At 44.7% G+C, this 14,284-nt stretch overlaps 1 protein-coding gene across 1 annotated transcript; it reads left to right on the forward strand.

Annotated features, from left to right (window-relative positions):
- Window positions 1–3,726: 3,726 nt before the first annotated feature.
- Window positions 3,727–12,903, forward strand: LOC311115635 (ubinuclein-1-like; the record flags this gene model as incomplete). The annotated part of the gene is made up of 16 exons (XM_084190798.1): window positions 3,727–4,023; window positions 4,164–4,244; window positions 5,770–5,868; window positions 6,190–6,333; window positions 6,520–6,611; window positions 6,942–7,402; window positions 7,516–7,877; window positions 7,976–8,046; window positions 8,201–8,327; window positions 8,406–8,512; window positions 9,696–9,821; window positions 9,951–10,085; window positions 10,182–10,235; window positions 10,475–11,006; window positions 11,205–11,397; window positions 12,448–12,903. The coding sequence occupies 16 exons, from the start codon at window positions 3,727–3,729 to the stop codon at window positions 12,498–12,500; spliced, it is 2,934 nt and encodes a 977-aa protein (XP_084046924.1). The 3' UTR covers window positions 12,501–12,903.
- Window positions 12,904–14,284: the final 1,381 nt, after the last annotated feature.

Here is a 14,284-nt window from a genome sequence, read left to right on the forward strand (position 1 = left end):
GTTCGACCTAGCTCCGGAGCAAGCTCGAGCTACTGCCACCAGAAGGATAGGATCAAAAGGTATGATTTCTTACCGCGTTTCTTACCGCGCTCACCTGACAAACAACCGACCATTTTCGGTCACTAGTTACCACAGTCACAGCGTCATAAACCACGCCCATTTCTACAATGTATCTTCTTAAACTATGATTTTAAACCTAACCTTAACCACACTGCTAACCATGTGCCTAACCTAAAATGAAGACCAAAGAAAGAAATCAAAGACCAAAGAAAGAAATCATATTTGTTTTCATGAATCTTTACGATATGACTTTGTAGCTGTGGTAACTAGTGGAAAACACCATGGTCTGTTTGACCCCCAATTAACCCCTCTCGTGAGGAGTGGAAGACAGGTGTTATGCAAACACGCAATGGGGTCACGCCCTGATGAAAGCTGAAGCGCGAACTAGGCCAAACTCAGAGAGATAGTTAGACGACTCAACTTGGATATAAACAATTTTAGCATGGACAGTGCCATTAAAGACATGCTCAGGAACTTTGGTGACTACTAACTCTTTGTTCAACTTCCTGCTTTGGGCTGGATGTGTCAATGTGTAGTTCATACATGCATAATCTATTAGCAGAATTACTGTTTCACCTCAATTAGCCACAAAATCCCTAGTTTGAAAGACACTGTTTTTCTGGAAGCTGTGCTGCGCCATTTTCCCTACATTTCCCCCTAGCAATTCGAGTTCAACCAATGAGGTTCAGCCCCTCGCCATATGAGTGACAGCTAGCAAGATGTACATGATGCATGAGCAATGAAGTGGTGGGATTCAGCCATATATACACTACAGAGAGGAAGAGGCGAAGCAAGAGGATTTACTCGCCCAAAAATCTTGTCTGTGTGAGATAAACCCAGTGTCGAATTACGTGAGGCTTACTTGATCGATTAGAAGTTTCGTAATGTTTAGGCTGTTACAAATGTACTGATATAAGTGGATGCGCATGGCATTCCGTCAACTTTGAGAAAAACAACTTAGTTGTGCCTTTTGTTCAAATGAATATCTGCCCTGTCCTTGTCTAGAATGGTCCCACCTGATCTCGCCTTCCTTCAATCATTGAGGACAAGTATTTCCATTGTTAGAGCGGTCACTCTGCTATCTTGTCAATATATCTAAATCATCTTTGGATATGAGCATTGTCTTCTTCTTAAAATAGGATGCTTTGGTGTGAAAATGGCTTTAAGCTTTATCATCGCCATCAAGTATGATTATATATATTTTTTTTACTTATCTATTTTTTTACTTAACACTTTTTTTCTTAAAACTGCATTGTTGGTTAAGGGCTTGTAAGTAAGCATTTCACTGTTGTATTCGGCGTATGTGGCATTTTTTTTTTTGATTTGATTTGACAATAAGTGAATGACACACAATATTTGGTTCAGGACTCCAGCACTGCAGGTGGCTGTAAATCACCAATATTAGCTTTACACTTTTTTCAAACACAAAAGAATAATAAAATTGGCGATAAAATTGAGATAACCTCAATGGCGCTGCCCATTATGCTGTCACAGACACTATAATGGCACAGATACAACGATAAGAGCTCTTTCCATCTCTATGCCTACACCCCAGGGGTGTGTTCAGTTCAATTCAACTTTTGATTAAATGTTCGCTATGTTGCGTGATGGTTTGTATTGAATGACACGTTCCGCCAAAACGTTTTCAACGTTCTAGAACACACTTTGTTTGTTCCATTCGGCGGGTGTGGCTTGAAGCAATGAGTGACATATTTAAATGGCAGCGGGGAGCATTCCCCAACCCACAGCCCTCGGAATAAGCTTTAACCCTTTCCAACTTTATCAAAACCCGTCCAGAACAAACTGTAATTAAAATCAGCAATAATTTCCTTCCCTCCATTCATGTAGACTAGAGCAGGGGTTTTCAAACTGGCGTCCACGGAGTTACTGCAGGGGGGTATGCTAGCTGTTCCTGTTCATCCAACTCTGGGGAAGTAAATAAATGGCTTCATTGCCAAAATCTCAAACTATCCCTTTAATATGGAGGAAATTACAGTCATTAGAGCTAATTACATGTTTTTCTCTGTATAGAAAATTCTTAGGCTGTCTGGTAAGTGGTCATTTTTGGGATGGAAAAACTGTTTGTGTCAATTTAAACTACTACAACTGGATAGAAAGCATGCATTGAACTATATATATATATATTTTTTTTTAATAATACCATCTTTGAGAACTAACAATCAAATAAAAGCTAGACAGTCAGGGAGAATCGAAAATAAAATAAAAAACGCCCATTGATTTTCTTATAATGTTTGAACAAAGGAACACAGCATTAGCCATGGAAAAATGCATAGAATTGCTGGAAATTAGCTTCAAAACTGCAAAAAAAAACAATCTCTGCTTAATATATATATATATTTTTTTAGAATTGCAGAAAATGTGGTTTATGACAGCAACATTTTCTCTATGTCGCCAAGATACCTTTCTAGCTAATATACTATGTTAGAGTTCACACTTCCTCTTCCAATGAACTGTGGGGAGGTCAAAATAATGAAACTGTATACCAAATATGTTCATTTTAAAATGTTGATTACTTCTACTTGCCATTATCATTCACCGGACGATAAGACAAGACGTAACGTTTTTTCTTCTAACATATAATGGGCGCCAGTTTGCCTCGGCGGGGGTCCCTAGGCCAAAAAAAAGTTTGAGAAACCCTGGACTAGAGTGCAGAATTTAGAACATCACACTCCAGCCCAGTAGGTGGCACCTTATATCGGTATGCACACCGTCATAAAACCCCAACGAAGAAGAGTTCCTCAACCGCCCCGTTTTGTCAACTGGTCGTTCAGAACAGCACTGTTTCCGTTTAATTGAATGATGCAGCAAAGATGTTCTATTATATCACAGGAGGTTGGTGGCACCTTCATTGGGGAGGACGGGCTCGTGGTAATGACTGGAGCGGAATTAGTGGAAGGATATCAAATGCATTAAACACATGGTTTCCATGTGTTTGATGCCATTCCATTTGCTCCGTTCCAGCCATTGTTATGAGCCAGCCTCCACTGTAATTATATTGACAAGATTGCCGATTGACCACTCTAACAATAGAACTACATGTCCTCAATTATTGAAGGGACACACTCTTTTCGTAGCAGGTTAGGTGAGCATTTTCACTAACCTTAACCTTAGTCTCCTAACCTGCTACGTTAATTATTCTAACCCGCTATGAAAAAGTCAATTAGGTATCAAAGTGCCCTGAAAATAGTGTTTCCCAATGATTGAAGGCAGGTGAGATCAGGTGGGACCATTCTAAGCAATGAGAGGGCAGATATGCATGTGAACATCAGGCACAACTAAGTTGTTTTTCTTAAAGTTGCCCAAATGCCACGTGTATTCACTTATATCATTACATTTGTAACAGCCTAAACATTACGAAACTACTATTTTATTAAATAAGCCTCAGGTAATTCGACACTCTCTCTTAGACCTCCATACAAAAAAGGTCTTATCTCACGCGCACAGATTTTGGGCGGAGTAAATCCTCTCGCTTCACCTCTTCTTCTCTGTTTGCAATTGGTTTTGTCGTACTACGCAGCCCAGGTGAAATGCATTGGAACACCTGATGCTGCTGATTAGGGGCGGGGAGTTGTGTCCACTGAAGTTATTTGGCCAGCTACTAATTCAGCCGGCCGCGGACATTCCAATAGACTATTGTTCGCTGCCATGGCCGAATCACGAAGAGTTCAGCTGACCACGCTGTCCAGTAATGTCCCCCTGCAGTCAGCAGTGGTGGTTAAACCAGAGTTTCCCCCTAAAGAGGCGTTCACCGTTACGCTAGTAGCTGCGTCTACCTCAACTTCCCGGGGCAGTCCAACCAAACAACCTGTGGCCACATCTACCTCGTCTTCTCAGCGTAGTCCAACCAAACCGGTTAAAACAGAACGCTTTGTCCTGACGCTGTTTGAACCAGACCAGCATAGTTGTCCTGAGTTCCACTACCCTGAACTTGTTTACAAAAAGGTGATCAAGAAAGACGCTCCGTTCAGATAGAATCGGTGTGATTGAACAATTATTGACGTTTAAATTAACAAGGAAACTAACCAAATGTATTATCCTAAATACATTTCATTGACTCAAATAATAAATGCACTGTTTTCCAGAAGAGCGTTTTAGACAAAGATGTACCGAACACTGAGAAGGATGAACTTGAAGCTATTGCCAGGAAATTGGAGGAGAACTATGTGAGTGGAGTTTTATCTTATTTGGTATTACAAGCCTAATATTAAGGCCAGGCACCACAGGATAAAATGACGTTTTGTGTGGTTATCCTTTGACATATTCTCCAGACTTATACATAGGGAATTGTTGATATGTTGTCAATTGTTTATTCTAGAAGACGTATTAATCAGAAATATTCGCAAAAAATATCATTTTACGTACCTTTCTTTAGTATTTCACAGATAGAAAGAGAGATGAAAAAGTATTTATCCACGTTCGGCTATGTGTAAATCAGGTCCTGGAATTTCGTAACAAAATGAAACCAAAATATTTAGGCTGACTTCATCCAAGTGTTCAGAAATGTGTTTGCGTGATATGCAAATAGGCGAATATTTAATGATCACCTGATCTGCGTACTTTAGTACAATATTTTAGAACAAATTATACCAAAAAAAGTATTATATTTGTCCACATTAAACTGGTAAAAGTTTATTGTGATAAGATTAAGAAAAAACAACTTATTATTGTGTGGTGCTTGGCCTTAAGACTGTTTTAAACATTGTATTCGTCCCAAATGGCACCCTATTCCGTATTATTGCCTTGATGAACCCCCTGTCTGTCTGTCTGTCTGTCTGTCTGTCTGTCTGTCTGTCTGTCTGTCTGTCTGTCTGTCTGTCTGTCTGTCTGTCTGTCTGTCTGTCTGTCTGTCTGTCTGTCTGTCTGTCTGTCTGTCTGTCTGTCTGTCTGTCTGTCTGTCTGTCTGTCTGTCTGTCTGTCTGTCTGTCTGTCTGTCTGTCTGTCTGTCTGTCTGTCTGTCTGTCTGTCTGTCTGTCTGTCTGTCTGTCTGTCTGTCTGTCTGTCTGTCTGTCTGTCTGTCTGTCTGTCTGTCTGTCTGTCTGTCTGTCTGTCTGTCTGTCTGTCTGTCTGTCTGTCTGTCTGTCTGTCTGTCTGTCTGTCTGTCTGTCTGTCTGTCTGTCTGTCTGTCTGTCTGTCTGTCTGTCTGTCTGTCTGTCTGTCTGTCTGTCTGTCTGTCTGTCTGTCTGTCTGTCTGTCTGTCTGTCTGTCTGTCTGTCTGTCTGTCTGTCTGTCTGTCTGTCTGTCTGTCTGTCTGTCTGTCTGTCTGTCTGTCTGTCTGTCTGTCTGTCTGTCTGTCTGTCTGTCTGTCTGTCTGTCTGTCTGTCTGTCTGTCTGTCTGTCTGTCTGTCTGTCTGTCTGTCTGTCTGTCTGTCTGTCTGTCTGTCTGTCTGTCTGTCTGTCTGTCTGTCTGTCTGTCTGTCTGTCTGTCTGTCTGTCTGTCTGTCTGTCTGTCTGTCTGTCTGTCTGTCTGTCTGTCTGTCTGTCTGTCTGTCTGTCTGTCTGTCTGTCTGTCTGTCTGTCTGTCTGTCTGTCTGTCTGTCTGTCTGTCTGTCTGTCTGTCTGTCTGTCTGTCTGTCTGTCTGTCTGTCTGTCTGTCTGTCTGTCTGTCTGTCTGTCTGTCTGTCTGTCTGTCTGTCTGTCTGTCTGTCTGTCTGTCTGTCTGTCTGTCTGTCTCTCTCTTTCTCTCTCCAGGGAGGTGGGAACAAGCGGAAGAAGGATCGAATTCAGGATCTAGTTGATATAGGCTATGGCTATGACAATGAAGACTCTTTCATCGACAACTCTGAGGCAGTAGGTTCACTTATGTTTCTTCTGGTTGAGATTATCATGTTTCTTCTGGTTGAGATGATCATGTTTCTTCTGGTTGAGATGATCATGTTTCTTCTGGTTGAGATTATCATGTTTCTTCTGGTTGAGATGATCATGTTACTGTGTGCAGGCAGTGCTTCCTTGTTATAGTTGCATGGATACTTAGCTCTCAGTAAGCCTATGCTTATACTGTCAATTTATACTCATCAATACTGTATAAATATTAATTGTTTATAATTTTAAAATACACAGGTGGTTACCATTGTATAGTATTTTAATATCACCCCCTTATGTCCTCTCCAGTATGATGAGTTGGTCCCAGCCTCTCTGAACACCAAGCTGGGAGGGTTCTATGTCAACTCCGGACCGCTTCAGTTCCGCCAGGCCTCCGATACTGAGACGGACGACGACTTCATGACCAAGAACCAACAACCCAAGCCCCCTAAGGTAATTGGAACTCTGTGTGCGTCCCAAATGGCACCCTATTCCCTATATAGTGTACTACTTTTAACCAGAGTGTTCTCTGAATAGGGTGGCATTTGGGATGAGGTCAATATATGTATGATCATAACTATATTGAGTTTGTGAATATAAAATGTTCCAGTTCAGACTTCATTCTTTGTTTTGTTCCAGAAACGCAGGAAGGAAGGGGGAGGAGTGAAGCTGAAGAAGAGGAAAGACGATGGACAGGTGGCGACTGAAAACCCTACAGTGTCAAACACAGGGTGAGCCACTGACTGATCGATGATCAGTTGATTGACAACTGTAGATCATAGATTGTCCATTTACTGTGAAGGAAAGGGACCCATCAATGTCTGATACAGCCCATGTTCTCTCTCTCCTCTGTGTTCTGTCTCTCTCTCCCGCGCTCGTGTGTTCTCGTTCTGTGCTCGCTCTCTTTCTCTGTGCTCGCTCTCTTTCTCTGTGCGCACCCGCTCCCCCTCTCTCCCTCTGTGCGCGATCTTGCTCTCTCCCTCTGTGCGCGATCTTGCTCTCTCCTTCTGTGCGCGCTCTTTCTCCCGCCGTGTGCGTGCTCTGTGCTCTTTCTTCCCCAGTGTTCTACCTGACAAGAACATGTGGGAGGAGAAACCGAAGAAGAAGAAGAAAAAGAAGAAAAATAAGCCTGCTGGTCCTCTGAGTGTCACAGACATGTTGAGAAAGTTCCAGAAACAGAAAGACAAAGAGAAACTAAAAAGAGAGAAAGAGGGAGAGCAACAGAAGCTCTGTCTGGAGAAGATCCAAGGAGCATCTCCAATGACTACACTACCCACAACCCCTCTTGTTTCTGCAGACCCTGCTGGTGGCGGGGCCAACATGGCGGACCCTCTGCTCAGCTTAATCGGATCAACCAATGATAGGGCGTTTCTCCAGGCAGCCAGCACTGTGGACTTTGACCTCGATCTAGACACCCTATTGGATGCCTCCGCTGAGACGCTGGCCAATCAGGTAGTCGTTGCCATGACCTTAACCAATCAGGAGGTCAACGCCAAGACCTTGGCCTACAAGGAAGTGAACGGTTTGATACTCTACAATACTTTTGTCCATTTTCATGGACATTTATTTTGTGTTGATAATGGTACATTTGAAGTCACAACATACAATATAATCCACTATATACTGTTGTTCCAGGACTGAGTGGTGACCCCTCTGCTTCCTCCCTTGAGAGCCACACCCAGAAACAGCTGACCCCCATCGACCCTGTCCCTCAACCCCAGGACCAGATTGACCTTGTCCCTGAATTCATCTCTAAGCCCCAGGCCCCAAAACCATCTACACAGCCCCAGCCCCAGCCACAGACACAGCCCGTCTCTGGCCCGCAGGTCCAGCCCCATGCCCAGCCCCATGCCCAGCCCCATGCCCAGCCCCATGCCCAGCCCCAGCCCCAGCCACAGCCAATCTCTGGCCCGCAGGTCCAGCCCCATGCCCAGCCCACTCCCCTGCCTGAAGGTCTGTCACCAGCCATGGAGAAGAGAATTCAAGATCTGGCCCTGGTATGGTATCAGACACTGGCCTTTACGTTATGCTGTGCCCTGATGTTGTTGAGCGCCACATCATTGATTGATTGATTGTATTGGTTGATCTTGTTCAGGCTGCTAAGGGGTTGGAGGGAGAGTCAAAGGTCAAGTTCTTCACCCCAGAGGTCAACACTATCCTGCTGGAGTAAGTCACTTGGTTTGGTTTCATGTTTAAACTACTATCAAGAACATTTCTTATACAATTTGTGTAACTGATTTTATGTTGGCTGTTTTCTTTTCTTTTACATTGTCCATAACAATGTTCAGCCTTACGAGTGATGTGTGTGTGTGGTCCTCAGCATTGAGCTGCAGTGCAGAGATGTGAGTGGCCAGGTGCGTTCTAAGGTGTACACACACCTAGCCTCATTCCTCCCCTGCAGCAGAGACACACTGCTTAAACGGGTCAAGAAACTCCTGCAAACACAGGTAACATGCGACACCGGTAACACGCGATAGCTCTTCTTCTGTGGTGTGTTCAGGCACAAGTGTGTGTTTGTGTGTTAGGAGGAGCCCCTCCAGAGGTTGAGGCAGGCGATCAGCAAGGTGATGCCGGAACAGATCTCCAGTTACCACGACGACTGCCAGGCCCACGCCCAGGCCAGGGCCGCTAAGTACGTCACCATGGCAACTATCATCAACACACAGCATAATACATCCTAGTCAACTTCATTTGCAACTTGGAGTGATTTTGCTAATCTGTGTGGTGACATGCTGTCTGGCCATCTAACCTGTCTGGCTATCTAACCTGTCTGGCTATCTAACCTGGCTGGCTGGTCATCTAACCTGTCTGGCCATCTAACCTGGCTGGCTGGTCATCTAACCTGGCTGGTTGGCTGGCTGGTCATCTAACCTGGCTGGTTGGCTGGCTGGTCATCTAACCTGGCTGGTTGGCCGGCTGGTCATCTAACCTGGCTGGTTGGCCGGCTGGTCATCTAACCTGGCTGGTTGGTCGGCTGGTCATCTAACCTGGCTGGTTGGTCATCTAACCTGGCTGGCTGGCTGGTTATCTAACCTGGCTGGCTGGTTATCTAGGCTGGCTGGCTGGTTATCTAACCTGGCTGGCTGGCTGGTTATCTAACCTGGCTGGCTGGCTGGTTATCTAACCTGGCTGGCTGGCTGGCTATCTAACCTGGCTGGCTGGCTGGCTATCTAACCTGGCTGGCTGGCTGGCTATCTAACCTGGCTGGCTGGCTGGCTATCTAACCTGGCTGGCTGGCTGGCTATCTAACCTGGCTGGCTATCTAACCTGGCTGGCTGGCTGGCTATCTAACCTGGCTGGCTGGCTGGCTATCTAACCTGGCTGGCTGGCTGGCTATCTAACCTGGCTGGCTGGCTGGCTATCTAACCTGGCTGGCTGGCTGGCTATCTAACCTGGCTGGCTGGCTGGCTATCTAACCTGGCTGGCTGGCTGGCTATCTAACCTGGCTGGCTGGCTGGCTATCTAACCTGGCTGGCTGGCTGGCTATCTAACCTGGCTGGCTGGCTGGCTATCTAACCTGGCTGGCTGGCTGGCTATCTAACCTGGCTGGCTGGCTGGCTATCTAACCTGGCTGGCTATCTAACCTGGCTGGCTGGCTATCTAGGCTGGCTGGCTGGTTATCTAGGCTGGCTGGCTGGCTGGTTATCTAACCTGGCTGGCTGGCTGGCTGGCTATCTAACATGGCTGGCTGGCTGGCTGGCTATCTAACCTGGCTGGCTGGCTGGCTGGTTGGCTATCTAACCTGGCTGGCTGGCTGGCTGGCTGGTTATCTAACCTGGCTGGCTGGTTGGTTATCTCGTCTCTGACCGTTCCAGGATGGTGGAGGAGAGTAAAGAGCGAGAGCAGAAGGAGAACACGGGATCAGAAGAGGAGGGAGAGGAGAGGAGTGGTAAACGAGTGGTGGGCCCCAGGAAGAAATTCAGATGGAACGAAGAGATCAGGTTTCTTGTTTTTATTAATATTTTTCTCTGTTCTAAATGTTTACTCATCATTCTATCCCCCCCCCCCCCACACACACACACACACACACTTATAAACACTGACAGTGACTATCCTGTATTGCTCTATAGGGAGTGCCTGTGCAGTGCTGTTCGGGTGCGGATGGACAGACTGGAAGCAGAGAAGGGGAACACGGAGGAGTTCCTCAAAGCTTTCCTGGATACAGAGGTCAAACCCCTCTGGCCTAAAGGGTGGATGCAGCCCAGGTACACACACACACACACACACACACGCAGGCACAACCTTAAGAATATTCCTGTGTACTTGTTAATGCGTCTTTTAATAATGTTTTGGTTCCTCAGAGTGCTGCTAAAGGAGAGTAGAAGAGTCCACTGCCCCACTGCATCTCTACAGCAGTAAGTATCATCCATAGAATGAGGAATTATAGTATTTTTTTGTTTGAAAAAAAAAAAGATCTTAATGTTAGCATCCACCAAACTCTTTATTAGCTGAACCAGGGAGTTGGTGCTGGGTGGGAGCTTAAGCCTGCACTCCCTGTAGCTCTCTCTGACTGCATCACACAGATGCTAATTGTTTTTTTGTAAGGAGTGCAATAAGTAATTTTACTGAAGACAAAATGTGTTCCCTCCCACAGAGTGAAGAGGAAGTTGACGTCAGAGAAGAAACGGTCCTACGGTGCTCCAACTCTTCCAGGGACCCCCAGCGGGCCTGTGGAGCCTCAGACTTTCCTGGGAGCTCAACCCCAGAACGGATCACCTCTCCTGGGCTCGGGCGGATCCGCAACCCCCCAGAATCTAGATGATTCTCTGGACCAGGGTCGCATCCTCAAATCCCCCTCTTTAGGGGTCGTGGGGGAGGAGCTAGCTGGGCTGAGTGGCGCGGCTGATTTTGGTTTCCCCATCGCAGTGTCGACCCCCTACGGTGATTTCAAGCCTGTGTGTGTCGGCATGTCAGCCAATACCGACACACACCCTCAGCCGAACACTCACTCCCAGTCTCCTCTGACCGTGCTAGCTGACCAGGCGCAAGGCCAGATCCACAAAGACTGCATTTCCCAGGGGCACCTAGCAGTGACGCCGGACCTTTCACTCCAGAACGGCCGCCCTCCTCCTCCACCACCGAAGAAGAAGAAACGGATAACCACATTATTCAAAGTTGACAGACAGGTAGAATGCATTATAATGTGGTTGTGACGCATAAAGCCGTTTTGGTTTATTTGTTAGTTCAGGATTCTGAAACTCATAGGCTTTGTCCCAAATGGCAGCCTTTTTCCCTATGTAGTGCACTACTTTTGACCAGGGCTCTGGTCAAAAGTAGTGCACTATAAAGTGAATCGGGTGCCATAGTTTGTTTATTGTTTGTAGGTTTCCGTGGAAACACTGAGCTTGCACACTCCAGGACACAAACCCACTCCGGGTCTTCCTGGAATCCCTCTACTCCATGCCCTGGGTTTCCCGCTCTCCGCCTTCGGACCAGGAACCATGGGAACGCTGACCCAGTCACAACATTCCAAAGACGCCCTGGTCTCCGGAACGTTCCATCACGGACTCACGCACAGTAAGTGTGTGTGTGTGATGCATTTACTGTTGTATTTAGCAGTCGAGGGGATTGGCCTGAGAAAATGCACTGTGAATGTTAAAATTGACTTCACTTACTAGAGTCACTGTTGCGTTTAAAGAGAAGCTCACACACTCTTCATCCTTCCCTTATGAAAAAGATGGCAGTCAGAGTGCAGTATAACTGCAGAATGCAGCAAATACTGGGTCCGAAATACGTTTATTTATTTTTTACTGCAGTTATTCTGCAGTCACTGCGTCCAAAATACCACAGTCAACTGCAGTTACTGCACTTTTTACTGCAGTTTCGAAACTGCAATCTTTTTTTGTAAGGGTTTCTGCACTCAATCAATCAAATGTATTTATAAAGCCCTTTTTACATCAGCAGTTGTCACAAAGTGCTATACAGAAACCCAGCATAAAACCCTGAACAGCAAGCAATGGCAGATGTAGAAGCACGGTGGCTGGGAAAAACTCCCTAGAAAGGAAGAAACCTAGAGGAACCAGGCTCTGAAGGGTGCCCAGTCCCCTTCTGGCTGTACTGGGTAGAGAGGAACCAGGCTCTGAAGGGTGCCCAGTCCCCTTCTGGCTGTGCCGGGTGGAGAGGAACCAGGCTGAGGGGTGGCCAGTCCTCTTCTGGCTGTACTGGGTAGAAAGGAACCAGGCTCTGAGGGGTGGCCAGTCCCCTTCTGGCTGTGCCGGGTGGAGATTATAACGCTACATGGCCATTAAGGCCAGATTGTTCTCCAAGATGTTAAAACGTTCATAGGTGACAGGGTCAAATAAGAATCAGAGGTTGCAACAGGTCAGTACATCAGGAGTAAATGTCACTTGGCTTTTCTTTCCCGCCACGTCTCAAGTATATTAATTTTTTTTTCACTTTAGTCATCCATCCTCTGTCGTGTATCATCTGTCATCCATCCTCTGTCGTCTATCCTCCCTCTCTTCTTCAGTTTCTCTCTAAGCCAACACCAGGTACCATGACACCTGATCATCCTAATCATGTTATATCACATCAAGAAATGTATTGATTAGTATTATTGATTTTTAGATGGCAGCCAGCTGGTGGGAGAGGGATCCGACGCTCAGAGAAAACTACACTGATCCAATCCTCGGACCGCCAACATCTAAAATGGACACCAGAATGGACACATGCAGTAAAAAAAAATACTTTTGGGGAAAGTTTTAGGAAAATTTGGGAAACTTGTGAAAAGTAATAATCAGAAAACTGGATGTAAATGACTATTATTGAGCCTGGAATAATGATCTTGGAATGGACACCTATAATGCACTGGATCTTTTTGAGCTCCTGCTGAACAGATTTTTTGATAGAACATTCCTCGTCAGCAATGGGATGGGGAAACACTTGGTACAGATCTGCATGTATTACACTGGTTAGCACAGTGGTGTTTTGAAGAATGTTGCACTTAATGAATTGAATGTATTGTTGCCAAATGAAGTAATATTGATAGTTTATATGGACAATCAAATCATGTAACCACACTGGTAGCACTTTATTATAACACATTGTAATAAAGCATTTAAAATGGAATATTAGTACGTTTATTCATCATTGATTAATCGTTACGCCCACATTTTGTAAATGTTAGCTAGTTATTCACATTTATTAACAACTTTTGAAGTATGTAATAATCAGTCATAAGATGTTTTAATATAGGTCCTTATAAACCATTTAAGCCTACTACTAATCATTTAGTAAAGCAGTTTTGTATGGCCTCATCTAAAGTGAGGGCTATTTACACCTTAATACTTTTTATTAAATGACCTGGGCCCGGTTTCCTAAAAGCATCTTAAGGCTACATTCATTGTTAGAACTTTCGTAGGAGCATCTTTTTAAATCCGAGTGGTTTCCCAAAACTATAGTTGCTGAAGTTGCGCTTGAAAACGCTCGTTAATGACTGCCTCAGACCACTCGTAGAACTGCTTAGTAAGTCAGATCATTTTTTTTGTTTGCCTTGCAAAGGTATTCGGGACCCCTTGCATTTCTTCACATTTTGTGTTACAAAGTGGGATTAATTGTTATTTTTAATGTCAAATCTACACAAAATACTCATGTCAAAGTGGAAGATTTTAATTTTAAGATGAATACAAATTGTATAACTAAAATATAGTCATTGCAGAAATATTCAGCTCCCTGAGTCTATACATGTTAGAATCACCTTTTGGCATCGATTACAGCTGTGAGTCTTCTTGGCTAAGTCTATAATAACGTTCCACACCTGGATTGTGCATTTTTGCCCATTTATTATTTTCAGAATTCTTCAAGCTCTGTCAAGATGTTGGGGGATCATGACTAGGCAGCAATTTTCAAGTATGGCCATAGATTTTCAAGCAAGATATAAGTCAAAACTGTAACTAGGCCACTCCGGAACATTCACTGTCTTCTTGGTAATCAACGCCGGTGTAGATTTGGCCTTGTGTTGTAGGTTATTGTTCTGCTGAAAATGTGAATTCATCGGTCTCTGGTGTGAAGCAGGTTTCACCAATGGCCTCATGGTAAAATCCCTGAGCAGTTTCATTCCTCTCCTGCAGCTCAGTTCATAACGATGACTGTATCTTTGTGTCTGGGTGGTTTATTACGTAATCCACGGCATAATTGTGAACTTGACCACGGCTTAAAGAGATATTCAATGTCTGATGTGTTATTGTTACCCGTCGACCAATCACTGCCCTTCTTTATGAGGCTTTAGAAAAGCTCCCTGGTCTTTGTAGTTGAATCTGTGTTTGAGATGTAATACTTGACTGAGGGACCTTACAGATAGATGTATGTATGGGGGACAGAGGAAGGGTAAGTCATTCAAAAATAAAGTCAACTGCTATTATTTCACACAGTGAGTACATGTAATTTGCAAAGCCACATTTTACTC

The sequence above is a fragment of the Coregonus lavaretus genome (assembly GCF_964263955.1).
Source record: "Coregonus lavaretus genome assembly, contig: HAP1_SCAFFOLD_5431, whole genome shotgun sequence".
NCBI classification, from domain to species: Eukaryota; Metazoa; Chordata; class Actinopteri; order Salmoniformes; family Salmonidae; genus Coregonus; species Coregonus lavaretus.